This window comes from Macaca thibetana, chromosome 17 (assembly GCF_024542745.1).
Source record: "Macaca thibetana thibetana isolate TM-01 chromosome 17, ASM2454274v1, whole genome shotgun sequence".
Lineage (NCBI taxonomy): Eukaryota > Metazoa > Chordata > Mammalia > Primates > Cercopithecidae > Macaca > Macaca thibetana.
In genome coordinates, this window is record NC_065594.1 from 755215 (window position 1) to 780350 (window position 25136).

Here is a 25136-nt window from a genome sequence, read left to right on the forward strand (position 1 = left end):
CCTTTTACTTAACACATTATTTATTCTAGAGCAAAAAGATTCTTCTTTTTTTTTAAATACATAATTATGGTATCCACCTCTTAAAAAGTGTTGTCGTAGCAGTCTATTAATCTGACAGATTTTAAAGATTGTGCTCCTGGGAGAAATGATGAAGAGAAACTGGGGTGTTAATTAGGCAGATTTAAGCCAGAGATGTAACTAGTGCTAACAGAGTTTATAATGTAGAACGCCTCCATCTTCAGCCCGAGAGTGGATTTCCTTCTGCTATGATTGCAGTAGGATTCTAATTCATATTTCCTTTCTTACCATGTCTCTTCCTCTTAAAATTATCCAATAGATCTTCTTTGCATGTAAAGTACCCTAAGTATTGAAGTCTTCTAATTTGTTTTTTCTTTCTGTAAAGCACATTGAAGCCTGCTTCCAGATATTTTGCACTAGCAAATACAGATTTTCTAGCAACAGGATGCCTATTTAAAATGCCTGGATTGGCCGGGTGTGGTGGCTCACACCTGTAATCCCAGCACTTTGGGAGGTTGACGTGGACAGATCATCCGAGGTCAGGAGTTCGAGAACAACCTGGCCAGCATGATGAAGTCCCGTCTCTACTAAAAATACAAAAATTAGCCAGGTGTGGTGGTGCGGGCCTGTAGTCCCAGCTACTTGGGAGGCTGAGGCAGGAGAACCTTTTGACCTAGGAGATGGAGGTTGCAGTGAGCCGAGATCATGCCATTGCACTCCAGCCTGAGCAACAGAGTGAGACTCAATCTCAAAAAATAAAAATAAAAATAGTTAAATGCCTGGATGGATTTAAAAACAATAACAACAAACTTGACAGAATTTTTTTCATCATGAAAATCTATGTTTTGGAAAATGTACGTTGCATAAGCAAGTGGATAAACTTCAGAAGTGAGTACTTACCCAGCACGCCCTTCCCCTGGGGATGGTCCAGGTAGCAGACTTGCTGGGGCTGTGCCAGTTTTCCACATCAGGGCCCTAATAAGTTGAATTCACCACACAGGTAACTTTTACTAACCATGAAACACTGAAGCTTATAATTGATTTACTTTAAAAATACAAGTTAGAGAGCATTAAAAGTAATGCCTGGAATAGCATCATGTCGTTGTTTTCCCTTCAAGAAAGGCCGGGAAATGCCACATACAGTGTCTAAACTCTGCCTTACCTTTCACCTGCTCATACTGCCTGAGCCAGTGATCAGTCTAAGGAAGCGGGTGATCCTTTTGACAGAACAGTAGTGAGAACTGGGAAGTTGCGTTGTGCTTTACCTCTCCCCAGAGTTTTATTTGTCAAAATCTGGGCATGCTGATGGTGGTTGTGCATGAGAATATATTTGTCATGAGTTGTGTCTCCCTCCCCCGCCTCAAAACCAACAAAACCCAAACAAACAAAAGTCAGTGCTTTGAAAGATGCTGTCGACCTTTAATTAAGCAAAATCAAGCTGATTACCTTTAGTAGTGGTAGAATTTTTGCTAGTGCTTCACGTTTGGTGCCTGTCTCTAGAAAGAGCCCCGTGAAAGACAGAGTTGAGAGTGCATGGGGCGCATCTCTCTGGTTTGCAGAGGGAGTGCAGGTACCTTCTCAGCTGTCTCACTGACATTCTTCCCTGCCTGTCCTCCCCATCCCTTTAGGGCAAAGAGAATGATGGCAGCTTCTCTGAGCTTTGTAACCAACTGCAAGTGAGGAAGGTCCTGATAAATTTGTCAGACTCCCTTTCTCAGACCAGGGGTATCTGAATGAATAATAGCAAGGAAATAAACTCAGTCATGATACGGACAGCATCCTTATAACCCCAGCCCAGCACATCCAACACAATTGGGTCACTCTTAAAAACAGCAACAACTACAGCAACAAAACTTCAAGCAAATGTGCCATTAAAAACTCTTACATAATTGGAACAGATTTGAGTTTCCTCTGGTTCAGGTTTTCTTGCCTCTTTGATAATCAAATGATCTGAAGAAAGGCATAGAATTTCAGGGGAGAATCTGCATGACAGGCTTACAATAAGGCTATTCATGGAGACTCTTTTATTAGCTTACACAGGATCTGCATCATTCTTCGTCTCTGGCTTTGCTACAAGGCTCCATTTAAACTTAACCCAACTTGCAGACTTAACTGATCCAGGAATGACTCAATACAATGAGCCAGCTACTGTAGCTCTTTTTCCCCCTTTGATAAGGGGAGTTAACACAATGGGCTTTACAGTTCTTAAATGACTGATTTTTTTTTTTCCGTCTTTGAGATGTGGTGCTTATGCGACCTTTTGTTTCTTTAAAAAGATTCACATGGTTTGATTATATTTTTAAAAAGTATAAAAAAATCCAATATGGGCTCCCTACCCTTACAATAAAACTTTAAAAATCTTGTAGATAATATAGATGCAAAATTCATGTCACATTATCCACACAGCTGATTTCAATATGTTAGATATTATTAACTATTAGCATTATTCAATTAAACTTGAAAACATTTATTTTTGAAGGGTGATTCTGATACAATTTCTAGTAGTACTTCAGCATTGAATTTCACATCTGCACAATTCTTGTTATCTGCTAGTGTTTATACTGTATTCATGACCTAATATGATATGTAAATTTAACATTTTAGTGAAATTGATCAGGTGGTTAGAGACCATGAGATGGCTGCAGTGCTAATAACCTTCCCATTTCCCATCAGGGCACCTTGTTTATCGCTGAGTAGTTGGGATGGAGAGGAAACCCTTGAGGATGCATTTCGTGGCACACTGCACCGAGAGCATTAAGGACTGACACTTGGGATACACACCTCAGAAGAGTGGTTCCCAAACTTTAGTGGGAACAGGAATCATCAGGGATGCTTGTTAGAACTGCAGATGCCTGGAACCCACCCCCAGAGACTCTGATTCAGTAGGTCCGGGATGGGAGCCCAAGAATTTGCATTTTTAACAAGCCACGCAGTTGATTCTGATGGGATGGTTATTGCACCACACTGAGAGTCATTCTCCTGAAGTCACTGGGGCATGTTGGGAGGCCCTACCTCCTCCCCTGCAGCACCTGTTGCCCCTAGGTGAGCAGGGACCTTGGTTAGGAGTGACCCCTGGTGTGATCCCAGAGGTGCAGATGTCAGGAGGAGAAGGACAGCTCTAGTATTTCCAAAGTGTCAGAGCAGCTCTTGCATCTTCCCCCTGGTCTGCTTCCATCCACAGCAGGGCAGTGTCCTCTTCATCCTCATGTGGCAGGGAACATGCCTCGCCTGTGGGCCAGTGCTGAGTGTTAGAAGGTGTCATCTCACTGTCACTCTAGCTTTGTAATTAGAACTTCAGAGTGGTTGTTATCTGCAGTATTTAATCCAAATTTGCATCTTTATCCCACTCCCCTACCCCGATTAACGTAGTTTTGGATTTTTGGAAATGGAGATCTTTTTCAAAAGGATCTCCAATTAGAAATGGATTCTCAAGAAGCCTTTTGGGAATTATGGATGTAACATGTTTGTTCATTTCATGAAGATGAGATTCTTCCTTAAAGATCTGTTGATCTGATGGTCAAAGCAGATAGGGAAAATAAATGTTGATGATAACTACTGATGTTTTTAGCAGTTTGCCTGGGGTGCTGTTGTGTGTTTTGTTTGTAGAATCCACCCCCATATCGTTGGCAGGCTTTTTTATTATGAGAATTTCCAGGCTATTCAAAATTAGAAAGTACAACAAACTCCCATATATTCATCACCCACCTGCCAGAGTTATCAAGATTTATCATATTTTCCAGCAGCATTTTCTTGTCCTTAAATCTTGCTGGTGGATTTTGTAAGGCAGAACAAGTAAAATCTTTTCTTCTCCTATGGGAAGGTTCATGGCTGAGGACCCTATAACAAAAGATAGATAAACAAGAGAGAAACATACAGATGTATTTATTGTAAGTTTTACATGACACAGCAGCCTTCATAAGGAAGTGTAGACCCCAAGACACAGGGAAACCTCCGTATTTTTATGCTTAGGTTTGATAAAGAATGGACAGTCTTTCAGAGGTATGATAGGACCAAGGGGTATGATCTAGCTGGCATTAAACTAGAGGGAAGTTGGCAAGGCCTGTTTGTTCAGATTCTCCCCTGTGTCCCTGTGTCTTCAGAGACAAGGAGATTGTTTTTCTCTGGGTGTAGGGAGGGTACCTCTGGTATGAGGGTCTTATGACCTGCTTCAAGGGAAGGGCAGAAAATTCTCTTACAGCTTTAGGGGAGGAGAGAGCAGAAGGTCAGAGGGACCTCCCTGCTTCAGCTGTTTTCTCAAATGCCAAATTGCCATATTTTGGGATAACATGTCCTGAACCTCATCATTTTCAAAGTGGTTCATTTGAGGAATGAAACAAACATGAAATGCTTTGCTTGGGGCCTGACTGAGTCGAGTGGTCATGAATAGTCATTTCAATGTGTCCTTTTCAGGAGTGTGTTCCAGAAGACCTAGAACTGAAGAAGAAGATTTTTGCTCAGTTAGATTCCATCGTGGATGATCGAGTGATCTTAAGCAGTTCCACTTCTTGTCTCATGCCTTCCAAGCTGTTTGCTGGCTTGGTCCATGTAAAGCAATGCATCGTGGCTCATCCTGTGAGTATTTTAAATCTGGAGGATTGATTGTATCTCATTCTGTTTTTTTTTTTTTTAATTTTTATTTTGTGGGGGAGCGGGCCAATAACTTGTGAGTAATCCATTAGTCTTTTAAACTGCTTTATTAAGATATGATTCACTTACACAGTTTGCCAATTCAAATTGTGCAGTTCCGTGGTTCTTATTGTATTTACAGAGTTGCACAATACCAGCATTTTAAAAAAGAATTTTATCCCAAAATTCCTTGGATTTATATCTGTGTACCTAACGTGCAACGGAATAGAGTGAACAATGCTTTGAGACTTTCACCCCCAAGTAACTGTGTAGCTGAGGAGGCCGACTAATAAACAAATAATTCTACTATCAATGTAAAAGTGCTGCATCAAAAACATATACATTGTGTAGGATTCTATAGATATGTCACTTGCACGGTGTAGTTTACTCAACAAAATTCAGAGTAGGATCCATTTTGTTAAAATGTTAAAATGGGTCCTGCTCCTGAGATTCTGACTGCAGGTCTGACTTTAAGGACTTTTTTTCCCCGTGTGGTTCCCTTCCACCCACTCACTGTAATTAACTGTGCAAGCTTATTTGCCAGGAGTACATTATGAGGTGCTTTGGACAGTAAGTTTCAAATTGGCATGCAAGCACTCAAGGAATCTTTTAGCGGTTAACGTATTGAAGTGAGGAAAGGGGAATGAGGAGACTCAGTGAACGACATTTGAGCCCCAACTGTGAGCTCAGTGTGACCTTGGAGAACCAGGACGCCTGTTCGAACGGGAAAGGTGACTTAGCTCAAGCTGTGATAACTATAATAGTACAAAATAGTGACCACACCTTTGGCATCACCAGGTTGTCAGAGGTTCAGATCAGGGAGAAGCAACACAGAGGGCCCAGCCTGGCTAGGAACTGGTTGGGCTGATGAAGGGATGAGAGGGTCCGAGCCTGGGGAAGAGCATAAGCAAAGACCTTGGGCCAAGGACCCTCTCGGTGTGCAGAGTTGTGGGAGGCCAGCCTGGTGGCATGAGCACACAAGCCTTGGTGCCATGGGAGAACACTGGAGGGCTCAGTAATGGTTGGGTCTGGAGAATCGTGAGCGTTACTCTGAAGAGCTGGGACAGACAGCTTGGGTCCGGAGCATCAGTGTGATGTCGTGGAAGTGCTGCTTGGGGAGGGTAACATGAAGGTCCTTCCTGGGATGAAGACGGGTCAGAGAGGGGAGCAATGATGTCACAGCAGTCGGGCAGTATTCCGAGCATGAGTGACCAGGGCCTAGGATCAAGAGCGGGGCAATTCCTCTTTCTGAGCAAGAGCCATTTCGAGTGTGGAGGTAATCGCCTACCACATCTGTAGATGCCCACCAGGTTTTGTGTGCTAAGAAGAGCAGCAACTTGGAACACCATTTACATAGCTGCATGGTCCTGGGAGATTCGATGGAAAGAATGAGGAATGGTTATAAAATAAGGAGGCTGAGATGCATAAAAATGGAAGAGAACCCGTCACATTTGGTCACCACTCAAATATGAGTGAGATTAGCATTACGAGGGACCCTAATTGAAAGCGAGTCCTGAGAAGCCTGCCGTGCCTTTGCTTTGGTGACATACACACGTCTGCAGAAAGGGCTCCTGGAGGCCTCAGCACTGTCTAGGTTGCTGCTTGATTGCTTCAGTGGAAGGGGTCAGCCTCCTAATTTCTAACCCATGTTCTTGCTTCTAAGTTAGTTCAAAACAAAACTAATCTAAATAAAGTTGTTCAGAAAATACCTCCTGAGTTCTCTGACGAGACCTTTACTGTGTCTCTTTAATTTTAAATTGCCAGATGGGTGAGAGGACACTTGAGTCACACTCTTCTCCCTCACACCCAACCCAGTCCCTTGACCAGCAGGAGTTGGTAACTGTTGAATAATGACACTTCTCTCCCTCCTTCCTACTCTTGTTCCATCCCACTATTGCTCACTTATTTAATGAAACAGCATAAAGTCCAGACCTTATTTTAAAAATTATTCTTCCCCTTTGGGAGGCCGAGGCAGGTGGATCACGAAGTCAGGAGATCGAGACCATCCTGGCTAACACGATGAAACCCCGTCTCTACTAAAAATACAAAAAATTAGCCGGGTGTGGTGGCGGCGCCTGTGGTCCCAGCTACTCGGGAGGCTGAGGCAGGAGAATGGCGTGAACCCGGGAGGCAGAGCTTGCAGTGAGCCGAGATCGCACCGCTCACTCCAGCCTGGGCGACAGAGCGAGATTCCGTCTCAAAATAATAATAATAATTTAAAAATATCTTCCTTATTGTTACAAATTCTTTTTAAACAAAACCCATGTTAATTAAAGCAAATCAAATAACCCAAATTAGCCATCTTTGGACTTTTCCCTTTCTTTCCTCTATGTTCCAGCTGCCCACCTCTCTCTCTCTCTCTCTTTTTTTCTTTTTCTGTGGCTCTGTCGCCCAGGCTGGAGAGCAGTGGTGCCATCATAGCTCACTGCAGCCTTGAACTTCTGGCCTCAAGCAAGCCTCCTGTCTCAGCCTCCCAAAGTGATGGAATTACAGGAGAAAGGCACCCCGCCCGGCCCCACCTCTTGCTCACCCCACGGGACCTCTAGGGGACTGGACAGGCAGTCCCTACAAAATCAAGACCTATTTGTGATCTCTGAGGAACCCCAGTTTCCACGAAGCCCCCCCCTCGTGGCCAGCCAGGAGCCCACCCTGCGGCCCCCAGTCCCTGCTTGGGGCCCTTTGTTTCAATCATTAGTGATTTTTGCCTGGGCCGAAAATAGGATGAAGAAAAGGGAGGCTTGTTCATGCCGTGACAAAAGTGGATATTCAGCGAATTGGAAAGGTTGCTTCTGCCTCCGCCCATACAGCGAAGCCTGCAGCCCTCGTGGCACGGCCACGGCCACGTGTTCCCTGGGGCGGGGCCAGACTTCCGGTCAGTGGATTGGGAAAGGCGCTGGCCAGGCGGCACGTACTCCCAGCGCAGGAGTTGGGGCTGGGTTTTAGGGTGCGCTTCCAGGACTGGAGCTGCTGATGGCCACACTGCAGGCCCAGGAAGAGGGCTGTTCGCGGAGGCCGGCTGTGTTCTGCACATTTTCTTCTCCTGTGTCATTTGTGTTGTTTCCTCGACTCCTCGTGGCAGTGACTCCGGAATTCCCACGTGGAGGGGCTGGGGGAGGAGGATGTGCCGGCTGGGGCCTGTCCGTGACAACGGTGTGCACGTTGCATCGCAGTCTCAGGCCTTACTGAGCTCTACTGAGCACTGACAGAGTGGCAGTTTTCTACTGATAGTTTACGCCACACTTTACAAAGAAGCTCCTCGGTCTTTCTCCTCCTTAGTTCAGTCTGGGAAGACGATGGTCCGACGGGGCTAGTGGGGGCTTCGAGCCCACCAAGTACTGTGCTGTATGGACGGGTCTGCCTGGGAAAGGGGCCGCGGCTGGCAGACTGGGGCGTGCGGTGGGCGTGGGGGGAGAGGCCACCAGTTAGCCCCGTCCCCCGCCCCAGCCCGGGTTTGGCCTTTCCGGACTCACCCACGCCTGACACTGAAGCCATCTGCCCTGGTGTTGGTGGTAAATATTGGACCCCATAGGGCTTGCTGTCTGCCAAGCGCCCGTGCTGTGCGTCCCTTTGCACATGTGCGCGCCCCTGCGGCCGCTCGGAGCTGCCTTGGAGCCTCCCTGCGAGCGCGCGGCGGAGGGGATGGGCTGTCCACGGAGCACGGAACACCGAGGGCTGGCAAGTCTGGGCCTCCCGCGAGGGCGCTGTCGGCCCTGGGGTCCTCGCCGTTTTGGTTGGTCCCGGCGCGGGGGGGAAGGGAGTCTGCGGGCGGCGGCGCTGTCGGCGCGGTCACACGGCCCCGCGCGGCGGGGAAGAATGCGCCCCTTGTGCTCCGCGGCCTGCGCGGCGCTGCCGTGGTATCTGTCTAACCCTTTCGGGGGCGTTTCTCAGTCCACCGCGCACAGTCCCACACGGAAGGTTGGGGGCGGGGGAAGCTGCCTCGTCTCCTCGCTGGTCTCCTCCCCTCCCCGCTGCGGTGGTCAATTCAAAGGGCACCTGACCTGATGGACAAGATTGACCTCTTGGGTCAGAGGCCGAGGGCTGAGGTTAGGGAGACTGTCCCAGCCAGGAGACCCCAAGGTCCTTTTGCGGCGACTTCGGCAGGTGGACACGCAGGTGTGGATGGAAGTCGGTGTGGATGGAAGTCTGTTTCGGGGGGCTGGGTGGGGCCCCAGTCTCTGGCCTCTGCATCCTACTCAGCCGCGTGCCTTGTTACCGTGGGTGCTGGGGAGCCCTGCAAGATGTTTCGCTGGAGAAGTCATGAGCAAAGTCCTGTTTTTTACTTTTAAAGTTTGTAACTGTGGTAAAATACACATAACAATCTACCGTCTTAGCCATTTCTAAGTGTGCAGTTCGGAGGCATTAAGGACATTCTCCTTAGTTAAACCACCACGACCAAGGATCCATGGAACTTTCTCGTCTTATAAGACTGCATCCCCTACCCATGAAACCCTAACTTCCCACCACCCCACCCCAGCCCCTGCACCCAGCCGTTCTGTTTGCTGCTGTTGTGGATTGGATAGGCTCCTGCCACAACACGGATTGCTCTGGGAAGATGAGATAGAGGGGCTGAGACACCAGCAGGAGTCCCATGAAGGGAGTGCAGAATCTATTTGGAAACGCGGGCCCTGAGCTGAGGGTGGCGGTGGCAATGGTTTTTCTGAGAGAAGAATGAAGAGAAGTAACAGGACTATAGTAGCTGATGGTGTGTCCGGAATTGGTTCTTGCCGGTGGGTTCCTGGTTTTGGTGGATTGTGGTCTTGCTGACTTCATGAACAGCAGACGTTGGTGTTGAGTGTTACAGCTTTTAAAGATAGCACGGACCCAAAGAGTAAGCCGTAGCAAGGTTTATTGTGAAAAACAAAAGGACAAAGCTTCCGCAGCAAGGAAAGACACTGGACTTGAGCCCCAGGGTGGGGCGGGGTGGTGATCAGCTTTTATTGCCTAATTGGCCCCGCCCATGTTCCGTTTCTGTCCTGTCAGAGTGCCCTTTTTCAGTCCTCCCCGCGATTGGCTACTTTTAGAATCCTGCTGACTGGTGCATTTTACAGAGCCCAGATTGGTGCGTTTTACAATCCTCTTGTAAGACAGGAAAGTTCCTGATTGGTGCGTTTTACAATCCTTTTGTAAGACAGAAAAGTTCCCCAAGTTCACACTTGACCCAGGAAGTTCAGCTGGCCTCGCCTCTCAGTGGAAAGTGAGAGGGGCTAGGGAGAGGCAGGGGCCAGGGACACTTATTCTGGCACTGACTTGGGTGTGGGGATATGACACATTCTCACTGAGATCAGGAACCTCCCAGGGTGTGGGACCGTGGGGGTAACCCGCATGAGACAAGTCTGTGCTGGGATGTGCCCAAGGGAAGGCATCCGGCTCCAGGGTGAGGCTGGGATCTGTGTGACACCCGCAGGTGTGTTCTGTGTCCTCGAGTCTTGGTGGTGACACCAGGGAGTGGGCACAGGTGGGCCACTGTGTCAGGCTGGGGGTCTCCATCACTCAGGGAAAGTGTGAGCATGAAAAATTGCAGAGAAGACTGAGCGGAGGGAACTGGTGAGTTTTAAATAGAAATGCTTTCTAACTCCTTGTCTCCGTCTGTTTTTGCTACCAGTGAGGCTTACAATGTTTGAAAGACCCCAGCCCCAGCATGCCTGCTTTATATAAAATAAAGCAAAATTCATCTGAGAAAGACACACTTCCAGTTCTTCTAATCTTGATTTTTCAAAAGGTCAGAGGTTAAGTATTTCTATAAGAATTCAGTAAGTGGCAGGTGTTTAACCGAGACATCGATTTACCATCTGTCTATTTGGAAACAGGAGCCATCTTTTCCTGATTCCTGAGACATCGATTTACCATCTGTCTATTTGGAAACAGGAGCCATCTTTTCCTGATTCCTGAGAGGGCAGAGCGGGTGCCCAGGATGGTCCTTATTGCTCCTTCCCTCTTCTGTGGGAGTCATCTTTAAATGGAAGCTTTTGCTCATGGAAGCATCACTGAGCAAATGTGACATTCTACTTGTCACCCATATGGTGGAGGAAAACCCATTTAAAAGCACCATTTGGAGACCAGTTTTTGCTGTGGTATACTTGGTTCAGCGCTCAGGCCAGTCAGGTTCTACCAAGCACTGTTTTCTATGGACATTTGATAATTCCCTGTGAGGAATCTGTAAGAACAGTTTCTCAAAGTAAACCAAGAACACAAGAGTTGAATGGTAAAGTCCGGGGTCCTCCCTCAGGGCTCACTCACCTGTACAGTGCCTTCCTGTCTTGGGCTCGTCGGGGTGCTGGGGCTGCTGAGGTGTGTTGATGCTTGTTGATTTCTAGAGCAGGAAGGTGATGTTAGGTTGGAAGAGGCAGACGCTTAAGGTACAATATGGAGGAATTAAGGAAATACCAAGTTTTGGGAAGACACTGCTAATAATTTATTTTTGAGATCATCTGGCACTGTCACTTAGGCCGGAGTACAATGGCACAGTCATGGCTCACTGCAGCTTCCACTTCCTGGGCTTAAGTGATTCTCCCACTTCAGCCTTCCAAGTAGCTGGGACTACAGGTACACAACACCACACCTAGCTAATTTTTTTAATTTTTTGTAGCGACAGGGTCTTGCTATGTTGCCTAGGCTGGTCTTGAACTCCTGGGCTCAAGTGATCCCTCCACCTCGGCCTCCCAAAGTTCTGAGATTACAGGTGTGAGCCACCACACCCAGCTTGCTAATAATTTTTAACACTGACACAGGAGAATGTCAGAGCCTGTGGTGACTGCAGATGGGAAGACATGATTCTCAGGGGGTGGGCTGGGAGGAAGCTTTGAAGACAAGACAGATGGGAGCAGAGAGACTCTGTCCTGGGGAGGCCAGGGCTGTGAAGATTAGCCGTAAACATACAGGATAGCAAGCTGTTCCTCCAAATTCCAACTTTGTATTTTGGGTATTTTTTTTTTTTTTTTTTTTTTTAATAAAACCACACAATTCTGCATCAGGTTCCCTTTTTCTCTCTCCTTTGTGAACAAATTTCTTTCTCAAGTATCTTGTTGTTGGCCACTGAATCTAAAGGCACCATTCCAAAGATGCATCTGCTGCTCCTAACCATTCAGGGTAGGTGCAGTGCCTCAAACCCAGGGTCATTTCCTTGACTCCCCCACTTCTCTCTCTCTCCTAAGGTGAATCCGCCGTACTACATCCCGCTGGTTGAGCTGGTCCCCCACCCGGAGACGGCCCCTACGACGGTGGACAGAACCCACGCCCTGATGAAGAAGATTGGACAGTGCCCCATGCGAGTCCAGAAGGAGGTGGCCGGCTTTGTTCTGAACCGCCTGCAGTATGCAATCATCAGCGAGGCCTGGCGGCTGGTGGAGGTGTGTGTGCCCTTCCTCTCTTCCTGCCTCCCTTCCTTGCTCCTTTCTTCTTCCCTCCCTCCCGAAGCTGAGCAGGACAGTGAAAGCCTGGAAGCTGGGAAAGTCAGAGGCTGCTTGGTTCTTCTTGCTCTATTCTGGAGACCAAGGGCCAGCTTTAGAAACAAAATAAAATGCAGCAATTCATTGTCTGCCCGAGAGGTTCTTCTTACAGTCACCTGATACCAGGACGCGATGACAGGCTTCTCTCCTTTTGCCCTTTCATAGCATTGGACATAATAACCCATGTGGCCCACTGCATTTTCCCACAGAGTCAGCTTTTACCCCTCAGTGTTATAATTTTTCAAGAAGAAAAAAAATTATATTTTGTGTAAACTTCTGTCTCCTGAAGGAACCTAATTGTTTCAAGAGCTTGAGAAAGAAATGATGAATATTCTTGTTAGAGTAAATGCTTGTCTTACATATAAAGAGGAAATGATATGTAAATATATTTAACATCATCCTCTAATGAAAGGATTTTATATGGAGGTGAGGAAATGGCCTGGCTGCACGCATTCCCGTGTACATTTGCATGAGGGGTCCTGGCGCCTGGGGGAGATAGGTCAGCTGGACCCCAGGACGAGGCGGAGAAGTCTCGGGACCTGGGAGTGGAGCCGTCCAGCCTCCCTGGTGGCACTTGCCCAGCTTCTGCAGGGGGAAGGCAAGACTCTGCCCACGCCTGTGTTGCAAAAACACTGTGGAAGGCTCAAGGGCCGGAAGTACCCAGCTGCACAGCGTGGGGAGGACGCTGCTCGGGCTCGAGTCATCCGCACCTGGCTCCACAGTTCCTTGTTGGGACTCGCACGGACACACACCGAGCCTTGCCTGAGATGGCAGCCAGGAAGCTGACCGTGCCCCAGCTTCCTTGAGTGTTGCATTTCAATTTCCCAGCAGTTCTTCCAAACCAGGCAGGTGTGCGTGACAGACGTGGCCTCCCGCAGCCTGCTGCTCACGTTGGGTTCCCTGTTAGGTTCACTGTCTGACTGGACTGTCGGGTGCATTTGCCTCGATTCTGTGTCCTGATCTTTAAATCCACTTAAGGCTCCTGTATTTTCAAGAAACAGTGCTCGGATTTCCGCTGTTGCGGCGGCGGTTTGAATTTCTTAGTAATTTATTGAATATCAGTCAGTGTCAAGGTATTTTTAAAGAAACACTGATCTATCAGAACCTTCTTGGAGATTTATTTAAAATATTTCCATTTGTCTAGAAAAGAGGAACAACTTTAGACTCCTTGCCCATGTTCACTTGTTGAATTAAAACCTTGTGGGGTTTTACAGGCAATCTCAACTTTTTATTTGTAAGATACTTTAGCACCCTGAGTAAAATCTTGCTTTCTCCAATCTGAAAGGTGTGAGCCCATTCAAGGAAGAGTGTGGGATTCTGGTGTAAGGGGATCGGGGGGAAGGTGTACACAAAGAACTCTCCATTGCAGGAGCCATGGAGGACTCTGGTGTTTCCTTTTGCTGCTCGAGGAGGGCGGGCGGGAGGGGTGAGGTGGGCTGCTCTGGTAGTTCTGCTGACTCGCGATGTCCCCGTGCTTTCGGTCGTCCTGCTTCGTGGTCATGGCAGCCTGAGTGACACTGTGTTACTGGCTAGCAGGAACGTTCTTACTCCTGGCTTTCCGCGGTGACGTGCCTCCTGAGAAAGCGAAGCCTGCGTATGTCTCTGTGTTGGCTGCTGTGGGGACTCACGTGCCTGGAGTCCCTATAAGGAACTGAGCGCCAGAATCTAGCAGCGTTCAGTTTGTGACAGAACAGGAAGAGGTCAAGAGAAATGGGAAACTAAGACAATGTGAATAAAACCCAAAGAATTACCTTTGGTGAAATCACGAGGTCGGGAGACGATAATTGAAACCCTGTTCTACTAAAAAATAAAAAAACTAGGATGATGGGCTATCCCAGCTCTCAGGCTGAGCGGGAATGGCCCCGGGAGGCGGAGTTGCTAGCTGAATCCTGCCACTGCACTCCAGCCTGGGCGACAGAGTGAGACTCCGTCTCAAAAAAAAAAAAAAAAAAAAAAAAAAAAAACCCAAAGAATTACCTTGGTGAAAGTCTAGAGGATAATTTGTTTCTAAAAATAAGGATGATCTATCTCCAGGTAGCGGGCCCCAGGCAGTTCTAGAAACTGCAGGTCTTCTCCTGGCAGGGTGGGGTGGGAATGGCGCTACCCAGCACCCCGAGCACCATAGGGATGACTTCCAAGGTGTGAGGGGCTTTAGTTATGGGGCAAGGCTGGCGGAGAGGGAACACGGAGGCGTTCGGGGAGGAGGGAGGGCTTGTCGTGGTGCTGACCTTGACCATCACCGCTCAGTGGCAGCACCTCCGCTGGCCAGCTACTTCAGGAGCAGGGTCACCACCAGCGTGCCAGCACTCCAGTAGCAGGTTGGAGTTTGACCCTTGCTTGGCGTGTTAATTGGGTAGAGCCAGGACGCTTTCAGGGCGAGAGAGGGGCCAGGTGACTTGGTTCAGGGCGCTGGGGGAGCCTGCTGGAACTGGAGCACTGGCGCGCTGGTCATGACCGTGCTCCTGAAGTAGCTGCTGACATGCACTCCCGAGCATCCACGTGGGTACCCTGTGTTCCGGACGGCTCCGGGGCCGCGCGGCAGAACCATGCCTGGTCTCAGTGTGGCCCTGGAGAAATCTTGCCCACCATGATTGTGCCAGCCACAGTGTGCCTCCCACCTAGCAGACAGCGGTGTACCTGACACAGTTCTGGTGGGTTGTTTTAAGGATTCTTGACTTTATTGTAGGAAAATCTATGCTGCTGTGGCCGGTTTCCATGCCAGATACTGCGAGTCAGCAAAGGTGAGCAAGCCTCTCCGGGGCCCCACCTCCCCGTCTCGCAAATCCGTACAGTTGCTCCAAGCCACAGTAGAACACAGGGTGCAGTGACACCCCTTTGACTCACAACTTCCAAGCCCAGATGAACTTGAATTTTCGTTTTGGAGTCTTTCAATAGTTGAACATATATTTGGTGTTTTCCAAGTTTACCTCAAAACTTTCAAGAGCAACTTTTAATAGCAAAAGGAGCGAACTGGGGAAGTTTCACAGAAGAGACTAAGTAGGCTTGTGCGTGTTTTAAGTTGAAAAGCTCCAAAGGCCTTGCAGAGCTTCTCCTTCTCAGTGAGGCCTGGCGTGGGTTCCATGTGTGGCCAGAGTGCCTGGCCCCTGACCTTTGACTGTAGTGAATGGAATGAGCGTTGGCAGGGGCAACTAGGACTCACTGCCCCTCTAGGACTCACTGGTGTGGGCGCTTCTGTCTCAGGATCCTCTGGGCTCACAAAGTAAGCTGAGGTTCTGTTTGACCCTTGCGTGGCACGTTAATTGGGTAGAGCTGGATGCTTTCAGGGTAGGAGAGGTGCCAGGTGACTTGGTTCAGGGCGCTAAGGGAGCCTGCTGGAAACGAGCTGTGTGCCTCTGTCCAGGCGTGTGGGTACTGGGTCAGCAGGTGAGGAAGGAATGCCGTTCCCTGCCACCCCTGCCATCTGCAGGTGAGGCAGCTCTCCACAAATCATAGGAGAGTGTGAATTTCCAGGGGTCTGACCTCCAAGTTGAGGTAGGAGCTAGAACAGGATGGAAGGACGGCTTGCATTTCCACCCGTGACAGTGTCTTGCTGCTGATGTCAGGGTGGGGCAGAAGAAGCTGCGTTGCCACTCACTAAGTGGTGATACCAAGGGATCCCATGGATTGACTTTCGCGTGTTCAACTAGCCTCGCATACTTGGAATGATCCTACTTGGGATTGCTGGATTCAACCTGGTTATGCTTGGTTGTGAATTTTTTTTGCATCTAAATTCATAGGAGATATTTGTCTGCAGATTTCTTCTTTTTGTGCTATCTTTATTTGATTCTGGTATCAAGGTCATACAGCTGGAGAAGCCCAATGCCTGGGACCAGAAATATTTCAGATTTTGGATGTTTACAGATTTTGGAATATTATATACTTACTGTTTTAGCATCCCTAATCCAAAACTCTGAGATCTGGAATGCTTCAGTGAGATTTCCTTTGAGTATCATGTTGGTGCTAAAAAAGTTTCAGATTTTGGAGCACTTTGGGGTTCAGATTTTCAGATTAGGGATACTCAGCCTGTTCCGGCTGCATACAATGAATTGGGAAGTTCTTCCTCCTCTCTATTTTCTGGAAGAGATTGTGTATAATTTTTGTTAATGCATTTTTAGATATTTGGTAGAATTTTCCAGTGAAACCATCTGGGCCAAGGTGGGGTTCTTTTCTGGGAGCTTTCTCATTATGAATTTAATTTCTTTAATGGTTGTGGAACCATTTGGATTGTCTGTTTCATCTTGATTGAGTTTTGATGGTTTGTCGTTTCTGAGAAATTGGTCCATTTCTTTTAAGTTGTTAAGAGCGTAAAGTTCTCGGTAGTCCTCCTTTTTGTCTTTCAATGGCTGCAGGGTCTGTGGTGATATCCCTGGTTTCCTTCCTGAAATTGGTGATTGGTGTCCTCTCTCTTTTTGTCTTTGTTCTCTTGCTAGAGGTTTATCAATTTTATTGATTTATTTATTTTTTTTTTTCGAGGAGCAAGTTTTTGTCTCATTGATTTATTTCCTTTTATTTTCTCGTTTTCAGTCTCACTCACTCCGGGACCATATTTGTACACCTGCAGCCCAGCATTAAAGAGACATTCTAAGAAAGGGGCAGGGGTAGCAGGGAGGCTCCCTCACTATGGGGGTTTGTGGAGGGGAGCCACACTGCCAGCACCATTTCTAGGTCAGAAAGAGAAAGCACTGGGAATGACAAGCATTTTCTTTTCTTTTCATTGTGGCATCCTGGGCTATGACACGCTCCCATGTGCATCACCTGTAAGTCCTCAGACCTTCGTGGGGTGGAACGGACACCCGGATAGCCAAGGGAATGAAGGAGCCAGGTCTGTTGTGCCATCTCACAGATGTTCACTCCGTTTCTCTTCCAGTTGGCTTCGGATTTGGGATGAAGCAGCCCTGTGGTCTTGGAAATGCCAGATGGACATGTCTGGCCACAATCTACTGACACTTACTTCCCCTGCCAGAGGCACGCTCCCCGGGTGACAGGATCTCATTGGCTGGGATATCATTTCAGGTCACGCTCCCCGGGTGACAGGATCTCATTGGCTGGGATATCATTTCAGGTCACGCTCCCCGGGTGACAGGATCTCATTGGCTGGGATATTTCAGGTCACGCTCCCCGGGTGACAGGATCTCATTGGCTGGGATATCATTTCAGGTCTACATTTTTAAGGCATTAGCATAATGAAGGACATTGTGTTGTGACAATAGACTTCTGGCTGGACAGTAGCTGAGTTTGTTGCCTGTAAGTTCTTTCCCATGAGGACAGGGTATGTGGAGGTGCCTGGGACTGAACCCGCAACCCTCGGCAGGTTCTCAGCCTGCTGGTGTGAGTCGGTGTGATGAGCTCCGGAAATTGCTGACCTTGGGTTCTGCCTGTCCTTCGGAATGAGGTCATCCCTGTGCTGTCCTTAGGGCCTGGGCTGCAGAGACTGAGTGCTTGGTCTCTTGATTTGTCAGGGCGGGTGTGGTCTGGGGCATCTGGATGGGGCCCTGAGATTCCAGAACTTCATCACTGAGCTTTATTTCAGACACGACTGTTAGGAGACATTGTTTTAGTTAATGAAGCGTATCTCAGAGATCGTGTAGTAAAATTGGCAGATGAGGCTTGTTGTGGCAAACTTACTCAGAGGTTTCTGTTGAATATCATTGGTATGCAGATACCACGTCCCTGGCTGTGTATGTGTCTCTATGTGTGTCCCTTGTTTCTAACCCTTTCTCTCTGACCCCAGGCTCACGATAGATACATGTGCAGCTAGCCTGGCGCGGTGTCTCACGCCTGTAATCCCAGCACTTTGGGAGGCTGAGGCGGGCAGATCACGAGGTCAGGAGATTGGGACTATCCTGGCTAACACCATGAAACCCTGTTTCTACTAAAAATACAAAAAATTTAGCCAGGCGTGGTGTGGTGGCAGGAGCCTGTAGTCCCAGCAACTTGGGAGGCTGAGGCAGGAGAATGGCGTGAACCTGGGAGGCAGAGGTTGCAGTGAGCTGAGATCGCACCACTGCACTCCAGCCTGGGCCACAGAGCGAGACTCCATCTCAAAAAAAAAAAAAAAAAAAAAAAGATACAACGTGCAGCTCTAACCAGCTTCTACTTAGTTGGAGATTCTCATGTGGTCACTATGTAGCTGTGATTCACAGTCCTAGTTTTAAGACACTGAATACCTCTGGTTATACCAAAAGATGTAAAAATTGATTTAAAAAAAGTAGCTGGGCAGGTGGCATACGTCTACAGTCCCAGCTACCGAGGAAGCTGAGGCAGGGGGATTGCTTGAGCCCAGGAGTCCAAGACCAGCCTGGGTAACATAGTGAGACGCTCTTTTTTTTCTTTTTTTTAAAATAAAGATAGACTTAATTCACTTTTAATTAAAAACACAAACATATTAGAACGAATGAACAATATGTTGTAACTGCACAGAGGATGAGAATCACTCTCCCAAATCAAAAGCTCACCCAGACAGACCTGCCCCGCGTGGACCTGATGGAGAGCGATGCCCCAGGGGATCTCCCTTGTCATACTGCTTGCATGCTTAGCATCAGCCACCCGCCTCCAGCCGTTTGACTTCCTGAGCAGGGATGCAAATTGTGATTAGGTTTTCCTTTTAGGAGGTTTTCCTTTTAGGAGTCATGGGCCTGTGTGGGCAGAAGCAGGTCCCTCAGGAGGGACACCTGGAAACAGCCCTCCCCATGACTGATTGTAGCTGACCGCCTGTGCTCGGGTGTATCCGCCTGCCGACTGTACAGTGGGGCCTCTGTGTACCAGGGCCTGGTCTCGAGCTGTCGGCCGGGTTTGCGCGTAATCCGCTGCGTTATGAACTGTTATGCTGCAATTAGAATGTAAATCAGCAGCTCCTTGGCAGACTGGGAGGTTACACAAAGGGGAGGCGAGGGCATGAACATATTCTGGGGGGAAGATGGCCTAAAATGTTTACATTTGCTGCTGTAACTACCTCTTACATTTCTCTCACATGCGCTGTGTTCACTTGGAGGTGAATGGTCCTTTGATTTCTTCTCTCCTCTTACCAGCCAGCATTCATATGGGTCTGGTTCTCCACCTCTGCCTGAATTCCCAGGAAGTTGCCTTCTCACCTATTTCATTTTCTGAGCAGGAAGCCGTCTCAGCAGGCTGCCTGCGTGGCCTGTCCTTTTCCGGCAGTCCAGGGAGGCTCTGCCATTTCACTGAGTGGCTTTTAACATCATTGTCAACGTGAGCAGGTGCCCTGAGACCCTGTAACAGAGCAAGGCAGGCCCACTGATGGTTACTCAGATGCCGACTCTGGAAGAGAATCGGTACAAAGCAGGGGCTCCAAGGAGGAGCAGAACCGGGCTCCACCATCGTTTGGTAGGCTTTGAGGTCAAGGACAGGAACAGCAGTCTTGTGGCTGGAAGCAGCAGAGCTTGACAAGAGGAAGCCTGTGCGGAGCCACTGCCAACAGGAGATAGGGTCCTGCTGGCAGCTTTTCTGGAGAAGGACGGTGTTGGAAATGAACTGCTGTGGTTTGCTTCAGACTGTGGGGCACCCGGAATGTGTCCGGGGGAAAACGTTGAGGCTTGAGTAAAATAGCACAGCGCCGACACTGGTGACATATGTCTGGTTTTGGCACAAAGTCACATAGAGCGATGGGCCCAGCGTATGGGGAAGTTGGGGGAGCCAGGAAACAGCCAAGTCCGGCCTCTGCGCCACGCCTCAGCTGGAGGGGTTCTACATTTTACTTAGTTGAAAACTGAACCCTGAGAGTTTAGGATATTTTTAAGACACAACATTTGAAGCATCTGAGTGAATCGCTGATGGGGCTTCCAGAGTTCCATGTATCTCAGCGCTGCCTTTTCTTCCTGCTGCTCTGAGGCTCACATCACCCCAGAAAGGCTGTGTTCTCCCTCTGCGGCTTTGCCCTGGGCTAGGCCTGTGCGGGCTGTTGTTTTTCTCCCTGAAAGCATCATTATATACATAGTGTATAATGTGCCTCAGCCTCCCAAGTAGCTGGGACTACAGGCACATGCCACCACGCCTGGCTAATTTTTTGTATTTTTAGTAGAGTTGGGGTTTCTCCATGTTGGCCAAGCTGGTCTTGAACTCCTGACCTCAAATGACCTGCCCACCTTGGCCTCCCAAAGTGCTAGGATTACAGGTGTGAGCCACCGTACGTGGCCTTAATTGGGATTTGTTTTTCTAGCAGCAATTTTCCATAAGAAGTAGACTTTTTATAGCATTATTTATTATTTTGTAGGTGGCCATTTTCTGAGTAATCACATTGGTGAGCAAGAAAACCCTATTGAAAAGAGAGATACTGCTGATTTATGAATTTAGAGATACCTGATACCTGTATTGCCATTAGCAAGCAAATAAATAACATCAACCACATACTCATTAAAAATCCCCAAAATGCCGCAAAGCTTCTATGTTAGTATTCGAACTCTAAAAAAAAAAAATAAAAATAAATAAATGAAAATGCTCTTGCTGTAACACCTTCTAGCAATCATTACCAATAGGTGCTTGAGCAGTAAATATAAATGATGGATTTCAGCTCCCTCAGTTTGAAATTGGGAAATTAACAGGCCAGGGGTAAGGGTCACTAGAAGTAGAAGATGGGGGTGAGGAGTCCCCAAGAGAAAAGGCAAAAAGAAGGGAGGCGGGAGGTGACAGATTACACCGCATCCCTCTTCCCTTGTGGGAGCCAGCCTTCGTGCCTTCCATCAGCTGCAGGTAGAAGCCAGGTGAGGCCACTGGAGCCCCATGGACCATCAAGGCTGGACATGTCTCTGGGTAAGGATGTGGGGAGCAGGCAGATATGGGGCTTGTGTTCCATGGCTGTTTTTGGTGTCAGGGCTTACACTCTTTGCGTTAAAACTTATTGTAGTAAACGGTATTCCCAGAGGAACCCTCAATGAACGTATCACTGCCCTCATAGAAGGGAAGTGAACATACTCATATTTATACACGATGGATTCTTTTTGCTGTTGTATTTGTTTTAAAAGTCGAGGCCTTTCCTTTCTTTCAGACTCTGTAATACTGTTGTTTTTCCCCCGAAAGCATCATTATACACGTAGTGTACTAACAAAAAGTGCACCAGGAATTAGCACTGGGGCCTGAAGTCCTCCGGAATGCCCCTTTTATTAGGGCAAAGTCTTTCCTCTCTTTCCTTTCCATTTTTGTTGTTGTTGTTGTTTCTATTTAAAAGCTCTATTTTAGGCTGGGCAAGGTGGCTCATGCCTGTAATCCTGGCATTTTGGGAGGCCAAGGCAGACGAATCACGAGGTCAGGAGATCGAGACCATCCTGGCTAACACGGTGAAACCCTGTCTCTACTAAAAATACAAAAAATTAGCCGGGCGAGGTGGCGGGCGCCTGTAGTCCCAGCTACTCGGGAGGCTGAGGCAGGAGAATCGCTTGAACCCGGGAGGAGGAGCTTGCACTGAGCTGAGACTTTGCCACTGCACTCCAGCCTGGGCAACAGAGGGAGACTCTGTCTCAAAAAAAAAAAAAAAAAAAAAAAAAAAAAAAAACTCTATTTTAAAGAAAAGTCAAAGGGAAAAAGACCACCTATGTTTGCTCTGCCCTAATTCAAATTGCCGTCAGTTTCCTTTGTTCCTGTCTAGTCTCTATTATGAACATGCTGCTCAAGTTTTTATTCATTCTTAATGGCTTTATGGTATTTCATTTAGCTGGTCTTTTTTTTTTTTTTTTTTTTTTTAAATCCAATCTTTCCCTTATTGGGGGATGTGTTAAGGTCAGGCCTCGGTGAGCCTCTCTGCCCAGGTGGTCTCTCCTTCTGAAGTCTTTTCCAGAATAATTCTGGGAGTGGGCTTGCCCTGTGGGAGAGGAACATTTTTATGACTTGACAGGTGTAGCTGAGATGCCCCCAGAGGGGAGACCCGCCTCTCCTCCGGCAGCTGTGCACGTAGGCTTGTTCCCAGCAGCCTGGCCGGGGTGGTCCACCCGGTGTTTCTCATCTTCTTTCCCCGGAGCGCTGACTCCTGCGCGTCCTCTCGGAAGGCTCTTGACAGGACGGGTGTTTTATGGGCGTGATTCAGTGTCCTCTTGCATCAGTTCAGTGTGGTGGTGTTCAATCAACCCTTGTAGCGTTAGCAAAATTTGCTCAAGTCATTCCGCAGGAATGTCTGTGTCTTGCTTCCAAGAAAGCTTGTAAGTGCTGGCAACAGGCCGAGCAGCTCCCAAACCTGACCACAAGCCTCTGAGTAATTGTGGGGCAGCACTTAGCAGTCTTTTATTTTCGACTTATTAAAGTCCCATCTCGGCCTCACCTTCTCCCTGGAAGGTGGCGTGGGTGGGGACCGCTGGGTCACATCTTTTCCACCCTTGCCATGGAGCCAGTTTCCTGCTGCATGTGGGAGAAGCAACATGTGGTGAAGAGCATAGAAAACGGAAACATGTGGGTACAGTGTGTATAAGTGGAGGGAACAAACTCACAATTCTGGCTAGTTTCTCATGAGAGTCTCATGAATCATTGTGATAGTTCTCAATATAAACTTAATCTAGGCCGGGCACGGTGGCTCACACCTGTAATCCCAGCACTTTGGGAGGCTGAGGTGGGTGGGTCACTTGAGGTCAGGAGTTTGAGACCAGCCTGACCAACAAGGAGAAACCGTGTCTCTACTAAAGATACAAAATTAGCTGGGCATGGTGATGCATGCTTGATAATCCCAGATATCCGGAGGCTGAAGCAGGAGAATCACTTGAACCCGGGAGGCGGAGGTTGTAGTGAGCCAAGATCCCGCCATTGCACTCCAGCCTGGACAGCAAGAGCGAAATTCCATCTCAATAATAATAATAAGGAGAATAGACTTAATCTCTAACTCTGTAACTCCCCATAGCATTTGCAAGGGCTGGATGTTTCTCAGAGGGAGAGTCTAGTACCCCGGCTCATGCTCGAGTTAGTTCTATACAAGTGATTGTTCTTGTCTGGGTCAGTCCTTGAACATCTCTGGAGATGAGGAAATCACCGAGATTTAACTTTGTTCTATCCTTTCTTTCACTAGAGACTAAGGTGGACGTGCTGGTGTAATCCTTTCTTCTTGGCCGCTGCCCTGGGGTGATCTACACGAGCCCAGTGCTTGCTTCATGTCGCCCTCGTAGGGCTGACGGTGGCAGAGTACTCTCCTTCTCACTCTTGCATTTCTTTATTTGACACTCACCTAAGATAAAACCTTTTGTGACTCCTGACTCTTAATTTTTCTCCTGTTTCTCAGTTGACAGTGGACTTGTGCCCAAACTCTGGCTGAGGAGTGGAAGGACTTGAATAGAACCTCATCCAAATTCCTGGCTAGCAAGTCTGTGTTCCTAGTGGTGATGGTAGTAGTAAAGTTATGGTAGTGTTTGCACAAGAAAAATGTGAAAATTCAGGACCAAGTTTGGGGAAAAAGTAGAGCAAAACAAAATAGATCAAAATCTGGGAATTAGTAAAAAAGAAGTGGATGAGGAAGAATGATATGAAGAAAAATGAGAAAAGCAAGTGAAAATGAGGGCATGCAAAAAATACATGAACCAGAAAATTAAATCTAGGAATGGGATGATTACAGAGAAGGAAAGATGATTCTGTGTCGCTGGTAATCAGTAGAGGAGATAGTCACGGAGGATTTACCCATCAAATATCGTGTGCCTCCAGCACGCAAGTTTCTCTCCTGCCTTCCTCCTCTGGGACTGTCTGAAGGACCAGAGTACGTACCACCACATCTGTTAACCCTTTGCTATTGTTATGTTGTTAATTGTTAGATGTGTCTTGCTTCCTCCTCTCACAACCCCACAAAGAAACAAAAGTGCTTGATCCAAGATCCCCGAGGGTATCTGTCCCCTGAGAGGGTCAGCTTGGCCAGGCTACAGCATCCAGTCACTCAGTCAAACTCAGTTTAGATGTTGCTGGAAAGGTATTTGGTAGATAGTTGACTTTAAGTAAATGAAATTATTCTCCATAGTCTGGGTGGGCTAAATTCAGTTCATTGAAAGGCCTTGCAAACAGAACTGAGATCTCCCTAAGGAAGGAGAAATTCCACCTGCAGACTGTGGGCAGTTCCTGCCTGGAATTGCCGGCCTGCCTTCCTGAAGTCCTGTCCATGGCTTTCTGACTTGCCAGGCCCACAGTCACATGAGCCAATTCCTTGAAATAAAACTCTGGATGTATGTGTGTATGTGTGTGAATCTTATGGCTCTGTCTGGTAGAACCCTGAGTGATACATCCCTAAACCTTTCATTCTACTTAATATTTGTGTCACAGCAGTTGGGTATGTTAGTAACTATCTTGCATTTTCTCCTTCACGGATGACAGTCTTGTGGCTCCTTTCAGCCTGGGCATTTTCTCCCACCACATCAGGTGCAAAGTATACATACCCAACTGCTGTGCCACTTATATATAAGCAAATGATTATTTGTCATTGTTATGATAATATTAGGTCACAGATGTCACAAGGCTTTGGGTGGAATTGAGCTCAGTGGCAAAATTAAGCAACCTGAGCTTCAGAACATCCCATATGGGAAAGCTTTAGTTCGGCACCAAGTGCAGCAGGGAAAACTCAAATGTTTGCCTTGGGGACATGAAATCCTCGTTGTGGAGCTTCTCAACAGAATGCCTTGTGGTCCTTTTCTTTCTCTGTATTTAGCTTCTTGGTAAAAACTCAAGCTTTAAGAAACTATTTCACAAATTCAAACGGGCCAGAAAGGAGGAGTGAGAAGGGGAAAGTATCAAAACGTTTTCCCCTTTTCTAACTTGTTCTACTGGTGAATAGTGACTGATGGGAGACCGACAGCCCTCCTCTAGATGAAATCAGGCAGAGCTGAGAACACGGGAGTTGGAGGGAATGTGGCTCCTCCCACGTCATGGGGCAGCATGGAGGACCCTTCTCAGGCATTAGTCGGGAGCTGTTAGCTCAGATGACACAAACCAAAAGGAACTGCTCTTGGGGGACGCACGTTTCTTCTATTTTGCAATCCTAAAAGTGATTTTTTAAAAATCGGCTCTAAAAATACTCAATACGATTCTAAAAGAGCCAAGCCAAATAACACGGCAAGTACAGGGTGGCTTCCGTATTTGCGT

The 25136-nt window shown here is 47.7% G+C and overlaps 1 protein-coding gene and 1 long non-coding RNA gene across 5 annotated transcripts in view; both read left to right on the forward strand.

Annotated features, from left to right (window-relative positions):
• Positions 1-25136, forward strand: part of CRYL1 (crystallin lambda 1) — a 140834-nt gene that overhangs the window by 104791 nt on the left and 10907 nt on the right. For 3 of the 4 annotated variants that reach the window (XM_050766748.1, XM_050766747.1, XM_050766749.1), the window contains 2 exons: positions 4429-4590; positions 11796-11990. In XM_050766748.1, the coding sequence (XP_050622705.1) occupies positions 4429-4590; positions 11796-11990 (357 nt within the window). The remainder of the gene's footprint in view (positions 1-4428; positions 4591-11795; positions 11991-25136) is intronic. The other variant, XM_050766750.1, reaches the window with a different exon arrangement.
• On the forward strand, positions 13999-24234 carry LOC126940706 (uncharacterized). Its single transcript, XR_007720887.1, has 2 exons — positions 13999-17151; positions 17198-24234. It is a non-coding gene; the product is annotated as an uncharacterized LOC126940706 (long non-coding RNA).